This window comes from Melospiza melodia, chromosome 24, assembly GCF_035770615.1.
Source record: "Melospiza melodia melodia isolate bMelMel2 chromosome 24, bMelMel2.pri, whole genome shotgun sequence".
NCBI lineage: Eukaryota > Metazoa > Chordata > Aves > Passeriformes > Passerellidae > Melospiza > Melospiza melodia.
In genome coordinates, this window is record NC_086217.1 from 6,203,386 (window position 1) to 6,229,104 (window position 25,719).

The following is a 25,719-nucleotide window of genomic DNA, read 5'->3' on the forward strand; positions in this document are numbered from 1 at the left end:
CTGCTCTATACCATGCACCAGAATCTGAAACAGCCTTCTGAAGTTTTTTTTTTTAACAGATTTAGGCAATTCTGGACAAGGTGTAAAGACACTGCTATGAAAACCAAGCTTCTGCCTGGAACTTCTTCAATGTTTAACCTTCAGTGAATTCTCCTTTCTGCCACCACTTCCCACCTCCATGCACAAGCACAGAGTGCAGGGGGTTGCAGAAACCAGTTTGTACATGAGCTCAAAACTGGGAAAATGCCCAGAAAGCATCTCCACAGAGGTTTCTGAGATGTATGGATGTCACACCCTGCAGAACTGTGACCCCCGGCTGCTCTGAGCCCCCTTGCACAGGCAGGTGTTGGGTTAGGCAGGATTTTGGCAGGCCTGGTTTTGACTTTGTCAGCATGCATATTAACTCAGGAGAAAAATTATTAACAAGGTTTTACAGCAGTGTTTCCAACTGAGCTTCCAGCTGCATGTGAAACATGAAAGTAAAGAATTGAGTGGGGAAAAGCTCCAGATCACTTAGAACATAAAAAACACACCCATTCCATGGCAGCTGCTCTCAGGCTGCTTGCTTGCTTCAAGAACCACTTAACCACACGTGTTTCTTAAACTGATTCCAGAAAAATAACTAAAATTGAAAATAAAACCTGTAGGAACCAAACGTGTCTGACTATCACGTGAAGATCTGAAAAGGGTAAGCACAAGAAAATCACACCCCAGTGACGTGGCTACAAAATCAAGCTGCATTAATATAACAGTAATAAATAAATATAATAGTAATTAATAAATATCATAAAGTCCATGTAGCACCCCACAGGGCCTTTGATTACGAGGTTTGGGGCTGTGGGAGAAGAAAAAGCAACTGGGTAAAGACAGTTCCATGCTCAATGTGTCTCTGTACAGTTTATTTTACAGGAGATGAGATGAGCACTATGGTGTATATAAACTTGCAGAACAATATAGGAAAATACAGTTTAACCATATGAAATTGTTTTACAGTAAGACAGAAAAATTACATATAGGAAATGCCTTCAACACTGAAGGACAAGATCCACAGCTGACATCAAGTAGCTTCCACTGAACCCTGCCAGTTTATTCAAGCTGAAGATCTGCCCCTTAAATCTTTTCTTCATTCAACTTAAGTTCAGTAAGTGATTCCTTCATCTATCCTTAGGGAACAAAAGCCATCCTAGAATTTCCACAATGATCCAAGATTTACTAGTAACCCAGACAGAGGCTGTGTGATAAATAAACTATTTAAGGGGTCTAGTCAGCCAAAATTTATGGGAAGTTATAAAATTTTGGTTAAGCATCTGTAAAAACAAGTCATTAGTACTGGCAAAAGACAACTTTCCTAGAAATTTAGAAGTATTTAGGAAAATCTTACACAAAAAGGACCAAATAAGCAACTTAATTTTGGTAGAAAATTCTGGTTTAGTGTATGCCTGGTATCTGTGAATCCCTGCTGCTACAGCATCTGCAGAACTGCCCAGGGGAATTCTCACTGCTTGTGTTGCAGAAAACAAGGGAATTATCTAAGGAGAAGAAAGAATTTTTGTCCAACACCAATACCTGCTGTTTTCCTACTGGATAGAGGCTGCTGTCCCTAAAGAGTGTTTTTGACCTAAAAGAATATGGACATCCAAATTCCTTAGGCAATTCTGATAATCTCAGCCATTTCATTGAAAACCTCCAAAGGAAAAAGGGATTTCAGGTCAACCATTGCCAAATTCTGGGATTAACATGACTTTGCTTATTTTGTTAGCAGATGTGAGATCCCTGAAATCACATTCAGCTTTTGAATTCCAGGACTAGAACATTCCTTCTCTGCTGTAAAAAAAATAAAGTTGTGGGCTTTTAAAATTATTATTATTATTAATTAATTTTATGCAATAAAGTGTAACATCTCTATTATGCAAAATCATCACTGTATACTATTTTTATGCAGAATTCCCTGCTTATTCTACTGAGACCATGGGGTCCAAAGATTAGTTTCAATGCAGTTGCTTTTAAATTCTAATTTTTTCTATTCCATTTTCAGCATTGAGAACTTAGGGTGCCTGAGCTGGACAGCAAATTCCCAGAGTCAAAGGCAGCTCTCCTGGAGATGGGGCTGTCCTAAAAGGGTGCACAATTCAGAGCAAGGAAAGGGCTGAGAACCCTGAACAGATCTGCGCACTGTGGCTGCTCCTGAGATCTGGCAATTTGTAGGGTAAATCTGTATTTTTCACATGCTTGTAGCAGATACTATTTAAAGAGGCACTTGAAGGGGATTTACTAGCAGAATTTTAATAGGGTTGTGATACAAGCCATTACTCAGTTACTTGTTAAATCAGTAGCCCTAAAAGACTGCATATATTCACAATTATAGTCCTGTCCACTCACTGAACCTGGAAAGCTTTTATTCTGAATATCCACTGAGTTTGTCTCTTACGACACACCTGAAATAGTTCAACTTAATGTAAGTTGAGGGAATTAAATTTGCATGTCTCAAATCTACATGTTTTTTTTTTTCTGTGATTATTATGTGGTTAATCTAAGATTTTTTTAATTGGTCTACAAAATATTTTATCCATGTATAATTCTTAGACTCAGATGCATCATTAGGCACAAAAGGTTTCTGCCTTGAGGAATGCATGGGGTTATAAATTTAAGTTGAATTGTGCTATGTGTTGGTCCCTTCAGAGAAAAAAAAACCACTCAGGAAGGAAAAAGAAGCTGCAGCTAGCACAAGAAGAAGTTATTACACTTCCAAACTTGGTGGCTGATTAAAAAATTCCAAAATAAAACCCAAAATAACCTCTCCAAAAAAGCTCGTAAACCTCTCAGAAAACAGCCAAAAGCATGAAGTTCGGTTAGCACATGGAAATAACAGGTATGTTCTATGAAATTTCAAAATTAAAGGTGTTGTACTTCAGCGATGGAGGGCTACAGTAACAACAGAGAGGGGAAAATAAAGAGCTGAATGATGCACCACTCATATGAATAAAATCTATTTTAAGACAAAGCAGTGGGTGTTATCCTTCCAACAGTGTTCTCAGGAAAAGACGAGGATTTGCTGCCAGGAAAGACTTCATTCCCACTGCGCCTCATCAGCAGGGCCGTGTGCTCCAGGCCCCTGAAGCACAGCAGGCTCAGCACACCTGACCTGGGGCAGCCAAAGCAGGGCCCCTCTCCATTCCCCAGGGCAGCACTGGCACCTGCTGGCCTGGCATGGAGTGAGCTGGACAGCTCTGAACAGCCACAGCCACTGATCTGCCAGTGCTGGGCAGGACTGGACAGTGATGGGCTCCTCACTCATCACTGCTCAGTGCCCATCAGGGTCTGAGAGATGCCACTGAGGTACCCATCCTCCTGCCCTATGTATCTGTTTTAATCTGAATTTATCATCACTTCTCAGTGCCCATCAGGGTCTGAGAGATGCCACTGAGGTACCCATCCTCCTGCCCTATGTATCTGCTTTAATCTGAATTTATCATCACTGCTCAGTGCCCATCAGGGTCTGAGAGATGCCACTGAGGTACCCATCCCGCTGCCCTGTGTCTGCTTTAATCTGAATTTATCATCATCACTCAGTGCCCATCAGGGTCTGAGAGATGCCACTGAGGTACCCATCCTGCTGCCCTGTGTCTGCTTTAATCTGAATTTATCATCATCACTCAGTGCCCATCAGGGTCTGAGAGATGCCACTGAGGTACCCATCCTCCTGCCCTGTGTCTGCTTTAATCTGAATTTATCATCATCACTCAGTGCCCATCAGGGTCTGAGAGAGATACCACTGAGGTACCCATCCTCCTGCCCTATGTATCTGTTTTAATCTGAATTTATCATCACTTCTCAGTGCCCATCAGGGTCTGAGAGATGCCACTGAGGTACCCATCCTCCTGCCCTGTGTTTCTGCTTTAATCTGAATTCATCATCATCACTCAGTGCCCATCAGGGTCTGAGAGAGATGCCACTGAGGTAAGCATTTCCTGCTCTAATCTGAATTTATCTGTGGCTCCTGCCCACCTGGTTAAGACAGATGAGACCAGCAGGCTCCTCTGGATGCCTGTGGCTGCTCCCCATCCCTGGGAGAGGATGGCAGCAATGTCCACACAGCAGCAACTCCCCAGAGCCAATGCTCCAGCAACCTCTGCCCCAGCACTCTGCTATTTCAACACACACTGGGGAGCAAACAGCCTGCAGGCTTTCCAGAGAGGGCTGTCAACTGAAAAGCTCATTATTTTGAAAACTGCCTTTTTGACACTGCCTTTTGAAGATGTAATTGTCAGGGTGAGCAGGACTGCCCTCAGGACACTGCTCCATCTCTGGGAGCAGACCCAGCAGGCTGCACTAGTGGACAGAGCACAGGAGATGCTGTGGAACACTAAATCTGCTTTCAGTTCAGAAGGAAACATCCAATAACCACATCAAGAAGCCACATCTACTCATTCCAGGGGGACCTTCAAAGTGCTTGTCTGGATTTCTTAAGGTGCTTGGTAGTGAAGGACCCACCTGGGTAAGCAGTGCCCTTTCTGTCCCTGTGTGTGATGAAGAAATGGATGGGCAGAGCCACTTGGTCACTGAATTATGGATTTGAGCTTTTACAGCTGATCATCTGTGGGTCCAGACCCCAGAGGTGTGTTCTGCCTGCAGCCCCACACAAAACCACTACAGCAGCTGCACAGAGAGCAGCTACACGTTAATTATTTCTCATTTCTTATTATTTACTTTATCCATGTACTTGAGTATAAGTAAGGAAAAAAGAGGCTTGTGCATTTCTGTTTGTTAGCCTGATTTTCAAAGAGTCTTACCTCTTAGCTCCCTGCTGTATTCCAAGAAATCTCTGAGTGCTGAGCACTTCCAAAGAACAGGTGAAGAATGCCCAGTTCTAAATAAGAAGCCTAACTTGCAGTCAATACTAAATAATGACTTTAAAAACAAGGACAATTCCAGGAAGTTCTAACAAAGCCTGAGAAACTACAACTGCTACAAGCATAAAGAAGTTTCCTGTGAATGCCCCACAGAAAATTCCTATTAGGGGAAAAGAAAAAACCCCAATCCAACAAAATTAAAAAAAAAAAAAAAAAAAAAAGCTGCATAAAGGGAAAAAGAAGCAGTGCACAAGGTTGCATGCTGCCTGTCAGGCACTCAAGTGTGATTTCAGTGTTTATCTGTGCAATAAGGGGGAGCACAGCTGCCCCCCAGCAGCTCAGAAGTGACTGCACAGGGGGAAAGGCAGTCTAGAAACATATCAGGGATTTCTGTGTAATTTTCACTGCTGTTACAGCATTTTAAAATTTAAAAAAAATTAAAGCTATCTTCTACAGTTCCAGCGTCCAATAATGAACTAATGTCCCTATAAGGGAGCAACCAAAGTCTTTCAGAAGATGTCCAACCCATAGAAGTGATGAACAGGTGTGAGTTACAGAGATGACTGAACCTGGAGCAGGTTGGCAAACTGAGAATTAGGCCTTTTTGGGATATTGCTCCAAGAAAGAAACTGGAATCTTGCTGTTAATGGGAGAAGAGTGCATTTGACCCATGTGGTAAAATACTGCTCTCAGCTCATCAACTCCCGCAGGAATCAGCCAACAGCACTGGATCCAGAATGAGTTCTGGCAGGAAAAAAGCTGAAAGAATACCTTGAAGATGTTCAACTGTGCTTTGGAGACACAAGCAGGAGGGTCTGGATGATGAATAAAAAGTTCTTATTCTGCATGGGAGCTGAGGGTACAGCTGGAAAAGCACCTCACCAGCTCTGGCACTGATCTGAAGCCATGGGGTTCAGGAAGCCCAGAGTAGGGCCAAAAGGCTCTGGCTGAAATGGAAAATGCCAGAGAACCCTCCAGTACAGACAAGAGTGTGACAGCATCACTCAGACCAAGAGGGAGATCACAGATGTGGCAGCACTCCCAAAACATGGGTGGCCTAACAGATCTGGGCAAGCAGAGCTACCTGCTAAGGATCAGAGAGAAATTCCCCCTTTTCTACCTCTGGCAGTGAAAGCAAACAGTGTTAGCTGAGAGCTGACCTAGCTGTGACCTCAGAGCATGCAGAGATGTGAGATAACCCTGCCAATCTGATCCCCACAGTGACTCAACCAGCCAAAGCTCACACCAGGAGTGCGAGGTGCCAGCTGAAGTGAGATGATGCCCGAGCTCAGTGCTGGAGGCAAGAGACTTCCTTTGGCATTCCATTGCTCAGCTACACTGCAGCAGCAGCATCATGCACCATCCACACATGCTGGAATTCCAATAAAACACTGAGTTTGCTCTGGAGAAGCAGCTGTTTAGGATGAGCATGAAGACAGACTCCGTTGCATTTTTGAAACCCAGTAGAAGACAGAGCAATGCTGAAACTCCCAAAGTTCCCTGTGAGAGCAGGAACCCCTGTTCCTTTCAATGTGACACTACCCTCTCTGAAGATGCTGCCTGTTAGAAGCAAGGGAACTCCAGCATGCCCTGACCTGGAAGGCATCACTATCCAAAATCCATCAGTGAGAAAAGGGAATGGGCCAGGGAACTCTGATCTGCAGGTCACATCAAGAGGGAATATTGTATTTTGAAAGAAATGAGCTGGAAAATGTTGATAAGCAACAGCAAAACTTGCACTGAACACAGATGGGAGTGTTGTGGGTGAAGCATCTCACCTGTGGAGCAGAACCCAGAGTCTCCTGGGGCTGGGAATGATCAACAGCCACGTACCTGTGCTCTCCTCTGCTCATGGAAGTGAAAACGAGATACAGACTCCACCAAGAGAATTGCTGTTCTGGGCAGCTCACACCCCTGAAACATTTCAAGTGGACCAAGAACTAGAAGCAGGAAAACTGTCTAGAAATAAAACCAAAAGAAAAAAAAATAAAAACAAAAACAACAACTAGAAGCAGGAAAACTATCTGGAAATAAAACCAAAAGGGAAAAAAACCCAAAACCAACCCCCCCGCAAAAAAAACAACAAAACCCAACCAACCAAAAACAACAAACCCTCCAACTAAGAATTCAGAGCAGCATAAATACACCTTAGCAGAGGAACCAAAACACATTACAGTCCCCAGATAAACCTGTGCTAATGGACAGCATTTCCAGTCCAAAAGAGGTAAAGTAACAAACATCTTTAAAGACAGAGGAAAAATAAAGTGTAATTTCTAACTTATTTCAGGTATTTATTAAGGAGAATACTGTATAAAGTGCACAACTAGCTTTGTTTTGCAATCCAAACAAGAATGTGCTGAGGCATTGTCAAGATTGCTCATTTCAATTTACAATACAGCCAAGAACAGGGGGAAACCTGAAATGCAGCTTTCATGTATTCACATTATTTTGGCCACTGAAGTTTTCCAAGTTCAACCTGCACTTGTGGCTTAACAAATAAAAAAGTGCCTGTCCTCTGAAGTGCAAGGTAAGAGTTAGAAGCACACACTGATATGGCCAAAAATTAATAAGACAGAGTGAATCAGTAGAAAAACTAAAAAGGAGAGATCATCAATTGCCCTGCTTGAGGGAAAAAGGAAGGAGAAGAGGATTCCAGGGAGGACACTCAGCAAACCAAACCCTTCAGCTGGTGCTGCAGTGCTCTGTGCAGGAGCTTAGGAGAGGCTCACAGCACAGTGAGCTCTGCCAACACCAAGAACAGAGCCCAAAAGAGTCCAAAGAGAGTCCAATAGAGTCCAAATTCCCAAATGTGCAGAAGGAGAGCAGCACAGAAATGTCACACCAGGAGCAGTGACCCTGAGCATGCAGCAGCCATGGCACTCCCACTGCCAAAAGGATGCTGAGGGTTTGGAAAGGTTGGTGAGGCAGCAGAGGATGGGTTGTGAAGGAATTTGCAAGACAGGAATGAACCTGTGCTAGTAAAGAGATGGATGGAACAAAGCGACCAATAGAAAAATGCAATAATAATTTAGAAATAATAAACCAGAAAAATAACCGCTGCAGCAATGTTACAAACATGCTCCAGGTAAGACTTTTCTGTGTCTCAGTTTGTATTTGTAAAGAGGAATATTGACTCCCAATGATCCAATCCCAGCATTTGGAGGATGGTGAACAAAAATCTGGAATAGCAGTAGAACAAAAGAAGGATGCAGTTCTGGGGCTGGGGAGAAAAAGACAGTAACAGTGAGATAAAATGGAGCAGAAGTGTGGATCAAATGAAATAGTGTGGTTTGGGATATTGTAGCTAAGACCACAGTAAACACTGAGTAAAGGCCACAGTGGTGAGAATCAAGATTTCTCCTGGATCTAAAGCAAGAATCTGAAGAACCTTTGCATTGTATGAAATGCTGAAAAAATATATTAACAGCAACACTGAATACTCCATCAGAAATAACAGCAGAAGAAAATAAATACCTTTTCAAAACCAGTCTCCAAACTACACAACACTATTTGCTAAGAGTTGTGTTGAATTTTTGGTGGTTTGCAGTTAAGGGTAACAGAAAAAACTCACATGGTACAGAAGTGCTGGGCACCTACATCTACACTGAATGCAATCTAGCATCACATATTCATGGCACCTTTGAAAATCAGGCTCCAAAAAGATAAAAGCCAAAATTTAATGGGACAAGCCCAGTAATTAAAAATACCTAAAGTCTGTGATATTCACCTGAAGAAACCAACAAAGCAAATTTAAACCTGAATGCCAAGTAAACTATTTGAGGACTGTTTTTAAGGAGATTCTGTGGAAAAACACCTTGCATGAGCAGGAAAAATTTTAAACATCTCATTTATTCCTTGGAATACGACCTCCTTCTGTCATTGAGGGCACTCTGACAGCTAATGAGGTAGGTATAGTACAACCAAGTCTTTCCTGATTAAAAACTGTGATGGTAACACTTTCAAACTTACCGACTGGCCGACAACAGAAATCGTGAAAATGGGTTTATGTATCCCTGAGAGGGAGTATAAAACAGGAAGAACATGAATCCTCTCCATAGATTTTGGGAGAAGGGCCATCACTTCACTGCCATGGTGAAAGACTGTTCTATGAAAGCAATGCATCCACACAACATTGCTGCAGGACCCACAGATTTTATAAATGGGGGAGCCAGGAAAGTGAATTGGATTTGCCTATGGCCATGAGAGCAGTCAGTGACAGACCTGGGATTGGTGATCAGGACTTCCTTGCCTCCTGCATCATATTCAGTTATCTCCCTGCTGGCCAGAGGCTCTCTGCCTGCTGTTCTAACATACTGGATAGAGATAATCATGCAAGGGGTGGAGCACAAAGTCACTGGAGAACAGGGCACGTTCTGTGCCAGGAAGCAGATTTCTCCTGGAAGCTGCGTGCAATTGGGAACCTCTGGTGGGAAGCACACATCTGATTTTTTTTCACCCTGGAATGTCTGGTGCTTAAGGCTTAGCACAACGAGGACCATTGTAATGACTAAATGGAACAGAGATAGCCCATACAGGCATAAATTACAAGGTGTCTGTCTGGTAGTGAAACAACCTTTTCCCTATGCTCTTCTGACCCTTAAAAACAAACGTTAGCCTGCTTAATTCAGTGGACTCATCACATCCAACCACAGATCAGTCTATATTTCCATGTCCACAGGTCGGATATCTCCAGTTTTGTGTTCTTTTACCCACAGTTCCCTGTCTTTGGCAGGATCCACTTTCCGAAGCAACTGATCCACAAGTTCTACTGTCTGAAATGAAGAAAACAAGAATCCAAATGTCAAGGGCACACTTCAGGCAGAGAGTCATTGCTCTGACATGCAGAGCAGCTGTGGGCATGCCTACACTGCATCTGCAGACAAGTGAGAGCTGCACGTACACGAGACTGGATGGACAGGACAGGTTTGGACGTGCAGCCTTGTGAGAGGGAGACTTGAAGAAGCAGAGACAGGTTTCCCTGTGCCAGGCAGCAGCCAGGCAGCCTCTGACTCCTGTTCTGCACCTTACACCAAACACAACTGTACTGAGTCAGCATGGATCCCCCATACTTCAGTATTTGATAAATGGCCAGTTTTCAATAAGGAATATATATATTTATACACTGCCTTTTCCAATAGTGAAATTCAGCATCTTCCCTGCACAAACACAAGACCTCATGGAGTAGTGCATCATGCTGGGAGAGCTGATAATGTCTCATGCTGGCCAAATGTACCTCAGCTGGTTGTGTCTCCCTCAGGAATGAGCTGCATGAAATGTGATCAGAGAGTCCTGTGCAGCACTGCTGCAGACACTTCCCCCACATCCTCTGACAAAAGCCAGTCAGAGCAGGCCAGGAGTGACCGTTCAGCTCAGCTGGAGGGCAGTGAAGGGCACAGAGAGCAAACAAAAGCACACTTACACTTTGGTTGAACATGTCTGTCTCGTGCCGCAGCTGTGTGTACTGGCACAGATGCTGCCGAATCATCTCCACCCTTTCAACTTCTAGTCTCTCAAGCTCCTGGACATGGAGAAAAACAAGTCCATATTTTTACTGGAACCTGAGCTCGGAGGCCCAGAGAAAGGAGGATACACAAAAGGCTGCCAGGAGGTGCCATACTGCCCCAGGGTCATGCTTTGGAGCTGGACTCTGTGGTTGCACATTCCTCTGCTCTGCAAAGAATAAGAAACAGCAAGCAACAGCAGTCATCTCAGCCTAGCAACAGAAAAGAAGGTCAAACCTTTCCAAAAGGCTCCAAAACTGAGACAACCAAGGCAGAGAGTGGAGGCACTGCCTTCAGAGATGCTGCAAGCAAGAGGGAATCTGTTCCTGCAGGAAATGTTGTGTGCTTTATTGCTAGCTACAGAAATTCCAGTGATTCCCTGGGGCAGCAGAAAGCACACTGGGGGGATGGCTCAGAACACCCCTATTCCAACCTGACACCTGTCAGAGCACAGCTCACCAGATGATGAGCTGGGACAAGCTTCCACCTTGCTCAGCTGGCAGTAAGCAGAACCCAGCGACCTTTAGTTGGAAATGCACGTGATTTCTGTCTTTCCTCCTGACATTTTCTGCCTCCCTCTTCTTCTGAATTCTGATATTATACCCCAAAATCTGCATTTAGTCCTTCTGGACTGAATACACTGAGCACTATATGCAGTTTTGGGCATGAAAATATATATAAAAAAAAAGACCTTAAGCTGTTAAGAGTGTCCAAAGCAGGGCCACAAATACAAAAAAGGGTCTGGAGGGCCCTTAGGGGAGGCTCTGGTGAGATCCCACCTGGAGCCAGCTCTGGGCTTGGCAGCACAAGAAGGATGTGCAGCTTCTGGGTTAAGTCCAGAAGAAGCCACAGGGATGCTCCAGGGCAGCTTGCAGCAAGCCAGGCTGAGACAAGTGGGGCTGTTAAGTCTGCAGAAGAGATGGCTCTGGGGAGACTTCAAAGAAAATTGTGAAATTGTGGAACAGAAAAATTAATGAATGTATAAATGGATTTGGTGATTTATCATGTGTTTTTCTGTGTTTTCCTTGTGCATTACTTCATCCTTCTCAAGGACAATTTGAGTGTTCTGGCCCCTAAGCAGCCCTGAACTGGTTTAATGCCTTCTGCAAAGAAACAATTATTTCTTCTTTCCCCTACTGATGAGCTTTTCTTAGGACTGAGAGTGGGACAAACAATGTGAGATTTATCACCCCATGTTCCCCAGAGCTTTACACTGAACTAGCTGTGAATGATGAATACTGGAGGCTATGACAATTCTGCAAGGGTAGCTTTAGATGTTACACACCAGAGTGGTGGTCACCATCTCCTCAAACCACTTGGACTGGGCTTGATTGTAAAGATCCACACAGCGCATCAGGTCATCCCCTGGAAGAGAAGAGACAGCAACACATCAGTCTTGTCCAGCCAGAGCTCAGTAAGAAAGTGCAGGTCAGGTTTTGTAGACCTCAAGGGTTTGAAGATGAATCCTGGAGGAGCTCAGAGGAGCTCTGCTACACAGACCAACATTTCAACTAAATGCATGCACCTGATATATGGCAAAAAAGCAGGTGATTAGGGAGAGAATTAATAGATTTTGAAAGAAAAATATAAGCATAAAGAGTAGTATTTTACAAAATGCCCAGAAATATAAATAAAAAAGGCAAGCTACTTCAGTTTAAAAAAAAGCCATGGATGGAAAGTTGTATTTGAAAAATAAAGTAATTAAAATGGGAAATCAACAATGGTGAGTTATGGAACTGCAGGGCAGCACTGTGTAGGTGAGACTGCTGTCCAAGAGGTCTCTGTCCCAAAGGAGAGGGATGCAGCAGGCCCCAGCTGTTGGATGAAGGGACGCTGATTTGCAGCCTCATGCATTCTCCAGCCTCTGGAGATGCCCAATTCCAGCTGAGCTCCAGCTCCTGTGATCAGGGCAATAACAGCAGAAGTTGCAGTTCTTTCCACTGTTTTCTTTGTTACAGGACTCTGCACTGATGAAGGGGGAAACACAGGTGGCAAATCTGGAAAACAATTTTCAGAGATTGCTGCTTTGCAGCTAGGAAACTCTCTTTGTTCTTTAAATGAGGCTCAATTTCTCTCTCCCTCTCTGATCTTCAGCTCCTCCTTGCTTATTCAATAAAAATTGATTATAAACAATTTCTAAGGACCCAAGGAACAAAGAGAGACTGTGAATTTTCAGGTGATAAGGAACATCTCTTACAGAACGTCCTGTTGTTAAATCATAACTTTTTCTTTTCCCTCAAATGATTGCCTGTACACTTGGTCACCCTTCCAAGGACTCTTCCCAGACTCCTTAAAGCCCAGACACCTATCCTGAAGTTTTAAAATCCTCAGAACTCTGAAGGACCACTCTGCCAAGAAACATCCCTTGTTGGAGGGATGAAACATGGGAGGCCTAGCTAAAACTTATTTTCAGCCAAGGTACTGAGCTGCATGTATCAGCTTTGCAGATCTCAAAGTTCCTGATGGATCCTGCAGATGTGACTTGAGCCTCTGCAAAACGTGCACAGGTCACAGCAACTGGCTGTATCCTCAGTACAGGACAGCACACACTACTATATCCTCGGTATTCCCAGAAGAGAAATTATTTTAGTCACTGAGTAGCAGAGGGGAAAAAACTGAAAAACATCACTTTCAAGGAAAAAGACAGTAATAGTAAGTGTAATAGGCACCCACCAAGTTGTGGGTGAGTGTGATTTAGGAGTGAACCAAGGAAGGAACTGTGATTTATGGAAGAAACACCCTCAGCTAAGCTTCTCTGAATCTGTCTCTGGAAGTTCACAAACATTCAGTAATCTAAGGACACCTTCATGAGACAGAGAACTCACCCTCCTTCTGCTGTTCTCACCTCAATTATCAATAATTTGTGACATCTGAGTCAGAAAAACTAGGCTTGTTTCTTCTGAGGATTTAACATCACACAGATCTGTAGCATGGTTCACTTTGACTTTTGTAGCATTTACATTTTCTGAAAAAATCCCTTCACCCAGGATTTTTCTCCTGGGAAGCTGAGAAGCCTCAGAAAAAATGAAAACAATTCTTATCTCATTTGCTTCTCCTGTGTTTTGCTCACATGTGGAATGTGTTTGGAGATTGTTTCATTGGATTCTGGTGTGAGTTGTTTTGATTCATTGGCCAATCAAGGCCAAGCCATGTTGGGACTCTGGAAAGAGTCAGGAGTTTTCATTATTATCTTTTTAGCATTGAGTAAGTATCCTTTCTGTATTCTTTAGTAGAGTACAGTATTCTTTAATGTGATATAGTATCATCAAGTAATAAATTATCCTTCTGAGAACATGGAGTCAGATTCATCATTCCTCCCTGCCACAGGGGGTCTCTGCAAGTACAACAGCCTTTGTTTTTACAACATTAAAACCAAGCACCACGTGGATGGATGGATGGATGGATGGATGGATGGATGGATGGATGGATGGATGGATGGATGGATGGATGGATGGATGGATGGATGGATGGATGGATGGATGGATGGATGGATGGACGGATGGAGTCCCCCTGGCTCTTGCTGTGTGCTGACAGACACAGGTACTCACCTGCCTGGGTGGACTTCCGTCTGGCCTTCTTGATTTCCTCTTCTGTCTTGTTGCTGAGTTTCACCTCTAGCTGCTGTGTTTTCATTTCCAGATCCTTCTGCCTCTCTGTCAAGGCTTTCCGGGCCTTGGAGGAATGAGGAAGAGTCAGAAGTTACAGAGAAGAAGATCTGGCAGCTGCTCTCAGCCACCTAGGACTCCTTCTCACAAGTGGTTCTCAGGGAGGAGTCAACAACTGTGCATGGAACTGGGTCCTAACAGGGATTCAGGCTCTTACAACACCATGGAGTTCACAAAAGTGTCCTGTGACCACAAAGGGGTCACCACCAACAAATCACAAATGCATCTGAACTCTTCAGAGTCTTAGAAAGGCAAAGGACTAATGGCATCATCAGGCTCTCCTGTTTCTTAAAAGCTTTCTCATTGTTTCTGGAAGAAAAGAGAGCTGGAGCCTCTCTCAAGTGTCTTAAACAGCATCATTACCAGGACACCTCTTCCATTCACTTTTCTTAGGATCTGAATCGTTAAAGTAATTTCAAGTATCTTACAAAATTTGTCTTTAAGTAAGTTCTGGACTCAATGTACACCCATCACAAACTAACAATAGGAACTTAATTAGGGACTTTTTAATTCAGAAAAACTTGCTCAGGTTCATGCCAACAGTAGAAATCAAGAACCTGAGGCCTGGTTACAACTGGTGACTTGAACTACTTTACTCAGAAGTTCTTCAAGCTGTTAAAACCTGATTTATCAGTACAAATATAAATTATACATGTAAATTAGTAAAGTACCTTAACAAATAAACATTGTTACATGCAGGCTGATAAATAGATAAAAATCACTTGTTTTGCATGGATTTGTTATAAAACGTGTCACATTTGTTCTTTATACTGTAGCAGTGTTTCAAACTAAATTGGATGTCTGCATTTTCTTAGAACTTTGCAGTTTTTTACAGTCACACCAGCCTCAATGCTACAGCTCTGCTGAAACATTCCTGGAATTTTTTCCAAGTGCAGTTCTGAGGCCCTGGTGGGTCCTGCAGGTCTGGAGAGGGAGCTGCAGGAGAGCAATCTGCGAGGGCTGAGTGCTCCACAGGCACTGCAGTCACAGCTCTTCCTTCTTCCCAGGGTTATTCCTAATTCACTACTCCCAGTATTGCTACTGAGTTGCTTTGCAGATAGGAGTGTGAAGAACTTGGTGTTCTGCAGAAAAATGCCTGCCTTGCAGACACTCAGCCTAAGGACCTTGTGTATCCTGCCACAGTTCTGTCCCAGCAGGGGAACTCCTGCTGAGCTTTAATGAAAGCACAAACAGCTTTGGGGATGACTGGGAATGGTATTTTCCTCTCCAATTTACACCCAAAAGCAAACTCATGAGGATACAATTTGGCAGCTGAGGCACAAGCATGCCCATTTCTGCCAGCTGCTGCTGGGAGATCACATTTTGTGGGTCTAACTCCCTCCACCACGACCTCAGCCACCTCCTGGCTGGTGTCACATCAGCCCATTACTGGCTGCTGCTGCTGTGTGGGTTTTGTCAGTGAGGATGTTCCTTGTGAAGGGTTTGTGATTTCCCAGGTCAGGGTCCAGCTGCTTTTGGCCACGGAGCCAGGTGAGCCTCTGAGCTGACCCTGCTGCCATTCTAAGGCAAGGTGCTCTAAATTTTGAGGACAATAGATGCACACTAATCAGAAGTGTTTGCCTCAAATTTATTGCCGCAAGCTGGCAAGGGGAGGATGAACCAAAAAGCCACTTCAGCAATGAGATGTTTGCCCCAGCACTTCCCAGATCTCAGTTAAACGCCAAACTATTTCTGGGGCTGGGCAAAGCACAGCAAAGAGCTGTGGCATTCACATTCCCTGAGCAGAGAGACATAATTCCCTCTCTCAGAGTTTTTCCCTGGAGAAGCACAGAGAGAAGAAGAGAAAAACAATTCTTATCTCCACTTGCTGCTCCTGCTGTTATGCACATGTAGAATGTGTTAGGAAGACTGTTTACCTGAAGTGATTTGTCAATTGGATTCTGCTGAGGATTTTTTTGTTTCCTTGGCCAATCACTCAAAGCTGTGTCCTAGCTTTCTCAGACAGGAGTTTTCTTTAGTATCTTTTAGTATTCTTTAGTATTCTTTGTAGTATACAAAGAATACTAAAGAATAGTAGTCTTTTAAAGAATAGTAATTGTAATCTTCAATATAGTATAGTATAGTATAGTATAATGTAATATAATATAGTTTAATAAAGCAATTATTCAGCCTTCTGAATCAATAGAGTCAGATACCAATCATTCCCTGCGTCAGGAGCACCCTAATTTCAGTAAACAGTGAAAGTCCTCAGCAGGAACAGCTGTGACAGAGCTGAAACTCTCCAAGGGGCAGCTGCTCTGCTCAAAGCAGCAGTTTGGTGTCTCAAAGCCTGCAGGCTGCTCCCGCTCCCACCTTCTCCACAGCCGTGTAGCGGCTGGCCAGGTGCTTCCGCAGGTCCGCGATGTGGTGGTCACACTTCTTCATGTCCTTCTTGAAGTTCTCTCTGAAGTTCAGCAGGGGCTTCTCCACCTCGCTCTGGAGCTGGAAATGAAAATAAAGGAAGAATTGAGGAGCCAGACAGCAATCCCTGGCTCTGCACAGAACCACAGCTGGAAAAAACCTCCAAGATCATCAAATCCCATCGTCAACCCAGGTGTGGCATCTACATTCTCTGAAATAATCCCTTTCCCCAGGATCTTTCTCCTGGGAAGCTGAAAAGACTTAGAGAAAAGGAAAACAATTCTTATCTCTTATTTGCTTCTCCTGTGTTTTGCTCATGTGGAATGTGTCTGGAGAGTGTTTATCCAACAGGTGATTGTTTCATTGGATTCTGCTGTGAGTAGTTTTGATTCATTGGCCAATCAGGGCCAAACTGTGTCAAGACTCTGGAAACAGTCACAAGCTTTTATCATTATTATCATCATCATTATTATTATTTCATTATTTTTATTACTATTTTCATTATTATCTTTTTAGCATTTAGTATGTACCCTTTCTGTATCCTTTAGTATAGTTAGTATAGCATTCTTTAATATAATATAGTATCATAAAGTAATAAATTAGCCTTCTGAGAACACGGAGTCAGATTCATCATTCCTGCCCTCATCAGGCATTTCCTGGCAAATACACAACCCAGGGCTGCCAGGTCCACCATTAAACCTTGCCCCTGAAGTGCCACATTCACACTGTTGTTTGCACACAAACAGTGGGAAGGATTTGGAGGATGCTGCAGGAGTTTCTGTGCAGAGTTTAAGAAGTAAAATAATGGAAAAGCCCCTCTCAACCTGGCCTGCCTACACACACACATCACTCCAAGGTGCATTTCTTCCTTTTGGAAAACAATTCAGGAGGACAATGGGGAGCAAAAAGTATTTCACTAATTACAGCCCTGATGTCGAAGTTTAAGGCAGAGCAGTGGGTTACCAAGGCAGCAGCTGGTTGCCTGAGTAACCTCTGCTGAATTGCTTACAAATGGTGCAGAGCTATAATTTTCCTCCAGAACATGGCTGTTGTGCTGAGATATCTGCCACTGAATTGAACTTGAACACCCACAGAGGTTAACAGAATGCAACAGGATTCAAGAGCATGTCACATGTGGTAGAAAAAACCCAGATAAATACCATAATTTGTAAAAGAAATCTCCTTGGGCATCACTTGAGATAAAACCCCAAAATAACGTGAAGCTCCCAGCAGACTTTTGAGAAAGGCTAATGGTACAAAAAAAGCCAGAATTCTGGTTCTCTTCCTTCCAGACAGGTAGAGTAGATTCTTGTTGAGAAGCCAAATATTGCTTTTCATTTCTTCCTTTGCAGAAGTGAATTGTACAAGCACTAGTTCAATTTACTGCTGGAACACAGAGTCCAGGTGAACAACATCTAAAATCAATTTTACTTTTTAATGAAAAATTAAAGCTAGATGTGTTTTGATTCACTCAGCAGGTAGACTAAATAAACTGATTTTGGGAGGAAGATTGGACAGAGTTTCAGCAAGTTTGTTCACCAACTTATTAATTCTCCTAAAATTGTACCACATGCCTGTGTATTTCCCCCACTAACATGCACTGAAGGGAGAGGCCCACCAATACAGGGAAAAAATATTTGGAAAAGAAAGAACCATTTACCTTAGAAGAAAATTTGAGATGAACCTCTGCTTCATCAGCTAAACTCTTCTTGAGCTGAGCCCAAGCTTCTCCCAGTGTGCTGAAGGAAGAGCAGGACAATGATCAGTCCCTTCCCCACCTCTCCTTGTGGATCTGTCAGAGAAATCTGGCACAGCACTTTGTACCATATCTTGATCAGCAAAATCATGGGAAAGGGTAATAGAAATCTGAGAAAACGCCCAACCTTTGTGACCAAGGCAGAATTGTGTTGGCATTGTTTGCAGCAGATCTTTGCAAACCCAGTTTATGACAATCTCCACTTACAGAGACACCAGAGCCTCCCTAAGCAAGACCCTTCAGCATCTCATCCTCACCATAACGAAGTTCCCACCAATGCAGTTTTTTCTACCTCTTCTGCTTTACACCCTACTTCAGAGAGCAGATTTTCACTTCAGGTGAAAAGTTGTGGAAAAGCTTTTCAGCACTTGAAAATTTCTCTGTTGTCTTTTTCTTTCAGATTATTTCCAGGACAGTGGCAGCTGAGGCACACTCCTCCAGATCCTTTACAACGGCCCAGACTCCTCTTAAAGCACCATAACCAAAACTACACTGTCCCCAGTACAGTGCAACTCCAGGGGCTAAACTGGTAACAGATTATTTTGTATCAGACACTCTTTCTTCTACATATTTCAATGTGATTGCCTTTTTAGACAACAGCATGAAGTTGTTGATGAATAAGCTTGTGATTCACTATAGCCAGATCCTTCTCCCACAAAGTGTTATGTAACTGTATCTTTCACGTCCTGTGAAAGTATAAAACCCGCTGCTTTGTCCTCATTAAAATGCATCTTAGTTTTTTTTTTCAGTTAATTTCTCTATTTTAACACAAGAATTCTGAATTGCAACCTTTTCCTCAAGTTACACATACCAACCCTCCTAGCTCTGTCACATCTCTGGATACAGTAAATCCATAATTTCTTCTATCACAGGTTGTTCATTACAAAAACATTTTAAAACACCCTGGACTTAGGACAAACCCTTTGGGATCTCATTCCACAGTTACTTTCTGCAGTTTAGTTTCTGTAAGCAGTGGGTTTTTCCTACCTAGTTTTTTGCACATTAAGTTTTATTTAGGCCACCATTTCTCTTGTCTGCCTACGAGAATCTCCCATCACAAAAAGCAACACTAAATTAAGAGCTGTGAGGGTTGACCTAGTCTTTTACTCCATCACTGAAGGAATTTAGGTAGGCTTGGCATGGCTCTCTATGCATATACAACAATTGCATCTAATTTTTCCCCTTAAGTGGAAGTTTGATGGTTTACTTTACCACTTTGCACAGGTTAAATAAAGCTGAGTGATCTACAATTCCTGGCTCCTTCTATCTCTTCCCCATCCCCTTTTCAAGGATAATGAGATTTGACTGTTCCTGATAGCCTGAAAAATCACCTGTCACCTGCAATCTCAAACTAATGATCTGTCACCTCTGAGGCTGCTGCAAGGCCTTGAGTCCTCAAATGTGGTGTTCATCAGTTAAACAACTTAGACACACCTAGAGAATATTCCTCCTTCCCTGAGGTCCTCTCCCATTGCCCATTTCCCACTGACACTATCCCTGTTATCTGGGAGAGCATCACTGGACAGTGCTCTCAGCTCCATGTCCTTTCCAGTTTTCTACTTCAACATTTCTTAGGTTTGAGTGCTCATTCATTTTCTTTTCACCTACTTTGTCTCCTTCCCTTTCATTTTTTCAGTCATTCCCTCCTTTTCCCATTGGGGATAGGAGAAAGTGGAAGGAAGATGTGGGAGGAAATGGGTTTAGCTTTGCTAGATCAGCTGAGCATCCAGCCCTAAGGAGAAAGGAGGACAGAAACCATTCCCAGTGTAGGTGCTCAGGGCAGTAACAGCCCAGTTATCCTCTTGGAATTTCTGTCCTTGCCCCCTGGAAGCTGAGCAAAACACCTCATGCAGCTTCAGTGCCAAAATGAAGACAGTCATTTCCAGCTTGGCCTTCAGAGCTCAGAGGGTTTGTGGTGAAACGCACAGAGCCACCAAGTTCTGATCCTTCAGCAGTGGTGCCTTTGCATTAATACTGAAAAAATGCAATTCAGGCTGAACTGCACTGCCTAATGTCTTCTTAATAACTTCCCAAGTGTGAAAATGTTGGAAATAAGCAGCAGTCTGCTGCTTTTCTTGGAGTGCCAGAACCTTGATGAGAAGAGACTTCTTTATGCTCCCTCTTGTCTGTGCTGCTCTGATTGTACCAGCATTGACCTTACACAGCTACTCTCAGTAGTATATATATATATTCTATATATTCTTCCATTTCCAAAGTAGTTGAAATACATGCTAATCCTGGAAGGAACCAGACTAGCCTACAACAAGGACAGCATATAAACCTGATTGGAAATGCAACATTTTATACACACATTCCTAAAAAACTTCTCAGTAACAACCTAAAAAAAAAAAAAACCCAAACAAACAACTCTGAAGCAATTCCATCTTCCCTAACATGCCCAGGGTGCTAATCTAAATAAACCTCTACTCAGAGGGAGAGAGCTGGGGAAAATTACTTGTACCTGCGTGGGAGAAATGCCTTTTATATTAAAATTCGTCTTCTGTGAAATTCACAGAGACACACTTACCCTTCTTCCTGAGCAGCCAAGGAATTCTGAGACAGTTTGGACAGGTTCTTAGCATATTCCTCCTCAATCTTTATCCTACACTCACATACACACAGAGAGAAAATAAAAAGACAGCAGTAAGTAAGCTTTAAGGCAGAAACCCACACACATAATTTCAAGAAATTCTCTGCATTTTAACAGATTTTGCCACAGGAATTTTCCTTTCAGTCTCCAGGGCTTGGCAGCACCGGTTTGATGAGCAGTCTTCTCCCCCCATATGCTAAAAATGCAGAGGCAAGAGCAGGGCTATATGCAGGACGGCATGTGAGACAAAATTAGCTGAAGAAGCTCCAGTTCTGGAGAGCCAGCAACAAGGACAGAGTGTTTCTGCTCTGCTGTCTGCAAAACCAGGAGCACGTGCTTCAGTCTGCTGTGAAATGTGAGGCTGCACATCCTTGAGGCAAAAATGAAGGAGTGCAGCCACCCAGGAAAAACCCAGATGAGATTTTGGGGGATGAAGCGCACCTTCCTTGGGGACAGCAAATGCTTCCTGCTCTCTGTGATGGGTGACAATCGTGGCAGGGATGTGGCAGCAGCTTCTGGCACCAGCACGTGGCTGGTGCAGCCCCTTCCTCTCACCCACTGCCCTGTGCTGGTCTTCACCCACCTGGAGGCACCAGGACAGGAGCTGAGCTTGCCAGGGGCAAGGGAGCAGAGCAGGAAAGGTGTGACGGTGCTCACAGGGGTGTGAGGATGAGGGAAGAGACAAGGATCTGACTCCATGCTTCAGAAGGCTGATTTATTATTTTATGATATATATTAAAACTATACTAAAAGAATAGAAGAAAGGATTTCATCAGAAGGCTAGCTAAGAATAGAAAAAGAAGGAATGATAACAAAGGCTTCTGTCTCAGACAGAGAGTCCAAGGGAGCTGACTGTGATTGGCCATTAATTAGAAACAACCACATGAGACCAATCCCAGATGCACCTGTTGCATTCCACAGCAGCAGATAATCATTGTTTACATTTTGTTCCTGAGGCCTCTCAGCTTCTCAGGAGGAAAAATCCTAAGGAAAGGATTTTTCATAAAATGTGTCTGTGACAGAAAGGTGCTGCCACACAGCCCAGCAGGGAGGAATGACCCACAGCTGGTGCAGAGGTGATGGGAATCCTGCCTGGAACCATCTTCTGCTGCCACTGAAACTGCAAGGTGCACATGCTCCCAGGCACAGCAAACACTTGTCTGTTCACTGGTTTTCAACCCAGCTCGCTCAACAGAACATTTTTGAGAGAACTGTGAGGGCCCCAGATAGAAAAACTCCTTATTCTGTGCCAGCTGTGCACAAAACCTGCTCTGAAGTGTCTTTATTTGTCCATGCACACAGCCTCAGAAGGTGGGGTATGTCTGGCAGGCCCCTTTGCAGGAGCCGCCTGAGCAAGAGCCCTTTTATGGGGCACATTTGAGATAAAAAGAATACTTTTTGTGCCCACACTCAAATAATTTCAGTCATGACATATTATGGTGGATGAAGAAAAACTAGAGAGCTGCAAAGGGAGGAGAAGATGATCTGATGTGACTGCCATGCAAGAAGGAACTAAATAGATTAAGACAACAGGGGGAACAGGGAGAGAAGGTGGTAGAGGACATCTGACAGACAGCTCCATAATTCCCACTGAGGAAAGACTGTGACTGAGTCCTTTTACACTGTTCCTCCAGATTAGGAGGGAACAATGGAATTATCAGATGTCCCTGCCATCCCACACCATCCTGTGGTTCTATTACCAAGCTCAAAGTGATGTTTTTTTTAAATCTTCCTCTAGGAAGCTGTGCCTATGCTGCATGTGAACAAATTGCTTCTGTACTTTTCAGACAAAATATCTCCCTTTTAAACATCCCCTCCACTCTGCTTCTCTCCTGTTTGTACTTTTTCCTTGAATGTGCTGCTTAAAACCTTCTTGGTTCCCTCTGACAGACAGCCTTTGTGCAATACAGCTCAGACAAGTGAGAACTGGAAAGTGTGGATGAACACTAAAGAAATATTAAATCTTCAGTAAGAACTTGTAGCAAACCTTTTATGCAGTTTAAGCCTTAACATATTTAAGGAATATCTAAATTGGGGAAAAAACAACTGCAATAAAGATTTCATTTGATACCCAAGTGCTAATTACCTTTCTCGAACAAACTCTGCCATTTCTTTCTGCATTTGTTTCCCTTTAAGCTGCTTTTGAAGAAGAATTTCAAATCCCGACACTGTGTTGTTCCCTTGTGAGTCCTTCTTGTCTGCCTGAAAGAAATAAAAGGAAGTTCAGCAAAAACCTTTGGAGGCCAAACCCACAGAGATGTGGCTCCCAGCAGTGGCACCTGAGGAATCCTGCCCTCAGAGCTGCTGTGGCTACAGCACCTCAGACCCTCTCAAAGAAATAGCACCACATCCTTCTTGCTCATTTTCTTAAATTTAGAAAGGGAAGTTTTACAATTATCTTTAGCCAGAAAGGGATGCTGTGGGGGCCAAGCAGCAGCCCTGCTGTCATTCCTGCCCAGCACCTTTCACACCTGGGTAAGGTCACCCCAAGGGCTCAGCCTGCCCAAAGCAGGAGCCCTGGAACAAGGGAACACTCCTGGGGCAGAGGGGAGGACAGGGCTGCTCCTTCCAGCCCTAAAACACCTTTAGCAGCCTGCCAACTGTGATTTTTACTGAGGAAAACCGAGCCAGTCTGCATAAATCTGCTGTAAAACAAGGCAAACCCATCCCACAGATTGCCACCACACATCCCATCCCTCACTGCCTGTTTCTCACACAAACCCTTGCTCCGCTGGCTTCAAGAACCAACACAGTTTTCTCCCTGCTTCCCTATTTCATTTCTTACCCTCTTCCAACACCCAAACTCTCAGAGAACATCTCCCCCAGTGCTGCTCTGATCCCCCACGTGCTGCACAAGCAGCCAGAGGAAAATGCCAGATTAATCAAAGCAGGAGACTGGCAGGGTGCCCTGCCAGGCACCAGCAGGCTGAGCCAGTGGGAGAAGTGGAGATGATGGAGGAAGGAGAATTGAGCTGTGGGCAGAGCATGACAAGGCCAAAGAGGAAATTCCTGCAAGCAGAGTTATGGGAGGATAAAAGTCTGCAAGAAGTAAGGAGCTGTGAGTAGAGTTTCACTGAAATCAAGATGTGACCAAGCCATGGAACCAAGCACAGGCTGAGCTTGAACAGGGAGGACCAAACGAGGCAGGAACTTTTGTGAGACATGTACAAAAAAATCAGTCAGTACACCATTAATTATTTAGGGCCCACTGGGATCAGAAGACTGGAAGGAACTGAATAAATGTTGTGGTAACGTGACCATTTTCAAATATGTGTAATTTTTTTTTCAGTGTATTTTAGCAATGCCCTGCCATCAGCACTGAGCAGGCACAAGGAGACATTCTGCTGGGCCTCCAACACTGACACTTTTTATTAAAAGGGAAACACTTCAGTAACCAATAACTGAAAACACACATGAGATTACTAAAAGCTTCATTGCTGAACAGAAAATATACATGAGATTCCTAAAAGCTTCATTGCTGGTTCCTTTTGTAGTACTTGTTCATTCCATTGTAGTTTTCCTCTCACTGCCCAGAAAAACATTCAGGTGGAAGAAAAGTTTTCCATTGGAAGACCATTTTCTATAATTTTCTATCAGCTCCACACTCCAAGGACCACAGCATCATTTTCATGTGACTCAGGAGCCTGAAAAGAGACCTGAGCACAACGGGGCACACACAGAACCAGCCATGGAAGACTCTGCATGCTCCAGGCTGCATTAAAACTACTCAAGCTATAAATTGGCCTGTCCCTCACAAACCTCACCCTACAAAGAAGGCATTCACTGTCTGACCTCTGGAATACCCTGTGGAGGGAGCTGTACAATTTAACAAAGAGTTTTTAACTTGCTTTAGAAGGGGCACCCCTGCTTCCTTGTGCATCCCTGGCTCTCAAGGCTCTGGGAACACTGGAATCACATTCCCTGCCAGCTACCTCACTATCCATGGAGCTGGGGGTCAGTTGGGTGAGTCCAGAGGAGGCCACTGAGCTGGAACACATCTGCTCTGGAGACAGGCTGAGAAATGGGGGCTGCTCAGCCTGGAGAGGAGAAGGCTCTGCGGGGAGCTCAGAGCCCCTTGCAGGGCCTAAAGGGGCTCCAGGAGAGCTGGACAGAGACTGGGGACAAGGCATGGAGGGACAGGACCCAGGGAATGGCTCCCCACATCCAGAAGGCAGGCTTAGATGGGATATTGGGAAGGAATTGTTCCCTGTGAGGATGGGGAAGCCCCAGAGCAGCTGTGGCTGCCCCTGGATCTCTGGAAGTGCCCAAGGCCAGGGTGGATGGAGCCTGGAGCAGCCGGGGACAGTGGAAGGTGTCCCTGCCATGGCAGGGGTGGAACAGGGTGGGTTTTAAGATCCCTTCCAACCCAAACCAGTCTGGGATTGTGTGATTCTATTCCCTTCCTCCTGCACTGCCCTTTTGCCTGAGCTATTTTGAAATATGTGGCTTCTCCTACATCCTCCCTATTTCCTGAGCAAATCCATCTCCTGGGAACTGCCCTTGCCTTTCCTTCTCTGATGGATCAGCCACATCTCAGACTGGTCAGATGTTTCCAGGAGATCTTCCCTGGCATCCCCAGTCTCTGTGGTACTCCCTGAACACACTGTATCTCAGCCCAAATTCTCCTTTACCTTGTACCACAAATCAAGCTGTTTATTCCACTTTCTTGGAAGCTCTGGAGCTGCATGTGGCATGTGGCTGGCTGCCCACTTACCCAGAAATAATCACAGTAGCTCCACTCTGAAGGTTTCAGCAACTGCTGCTCTGGCATTACGTCAGGGTGGGGGAAAGTCACACAGTTGATCTGTTAAAAAAAATACAAAAGCGAAAAAAAAAAAAGGAGAGTTAGACAGTAATGAAATGTAGCTGTTAATGAGAAATACGTAAATAAAAAGTTATATCCATCAGAAAATCCGCAGTGAAGGCATGCCAGGGCAGAAAAACTGCTTGTTGCATGGAAACAGCCAAGTATTCCCAGAATGCTGCTCTCTGCAGA

The 25,719-nt window shown here is 44.0% G+C and overlaps 1 protein-coding gene across 3 annotated transcripts in view; it reads right to left on the reverse strand.

The window, feature by feature from the left end:
* Positions 1-870: 870 nt before the first annotated feature.
* The window catches only part of GAS7 (growth arrest specific 7), a 79,826-nt gene continuing 54,977 nt past the window's right edge, over positions 871-25,719 (reverse strand). For all 3 annotated transcript variants that reach the window (XM_063175907.1, XM_063175906.1, XM_063175908.1), the window contains exons 6-14: positions 25,438-25,527; positions 22,810-22,925; positions 20,661-20,735; positions 18,038-18,116; positions 16,330-16,458; positions 13,900-14,023; positions 11,637-11,716; positions 10,270-10,368; positions 871-9,622 (exon numbers count right to left, since the gene is read on the reverse strand). In XM_063175907.1, coding sequence (XP_063031977.1) covers positions 9,509-9,622; positions 10,270-10,368; positions 11,637-11,716; positions 13,900-14,023; positions 16,330-16,458; positions 18,038-18,116; positions 20,661-20,735; positions 22,810-22,925; positions 25,438-25,527 — 906 coding nt within the window. In that variant the 3' untranslated portion in view covers positions 871-9,508. The remainder of the gene's footprint in view (positions 9,623-10,269; positions 10,369-11,636; positions 11,717-13,899; positions 14,024-16,329; positions 16,459-18,037; positions 18,117-20,660; positions 20,736-22,809; positions 22,926-25,437; positions 25,528-25,719) is intronic.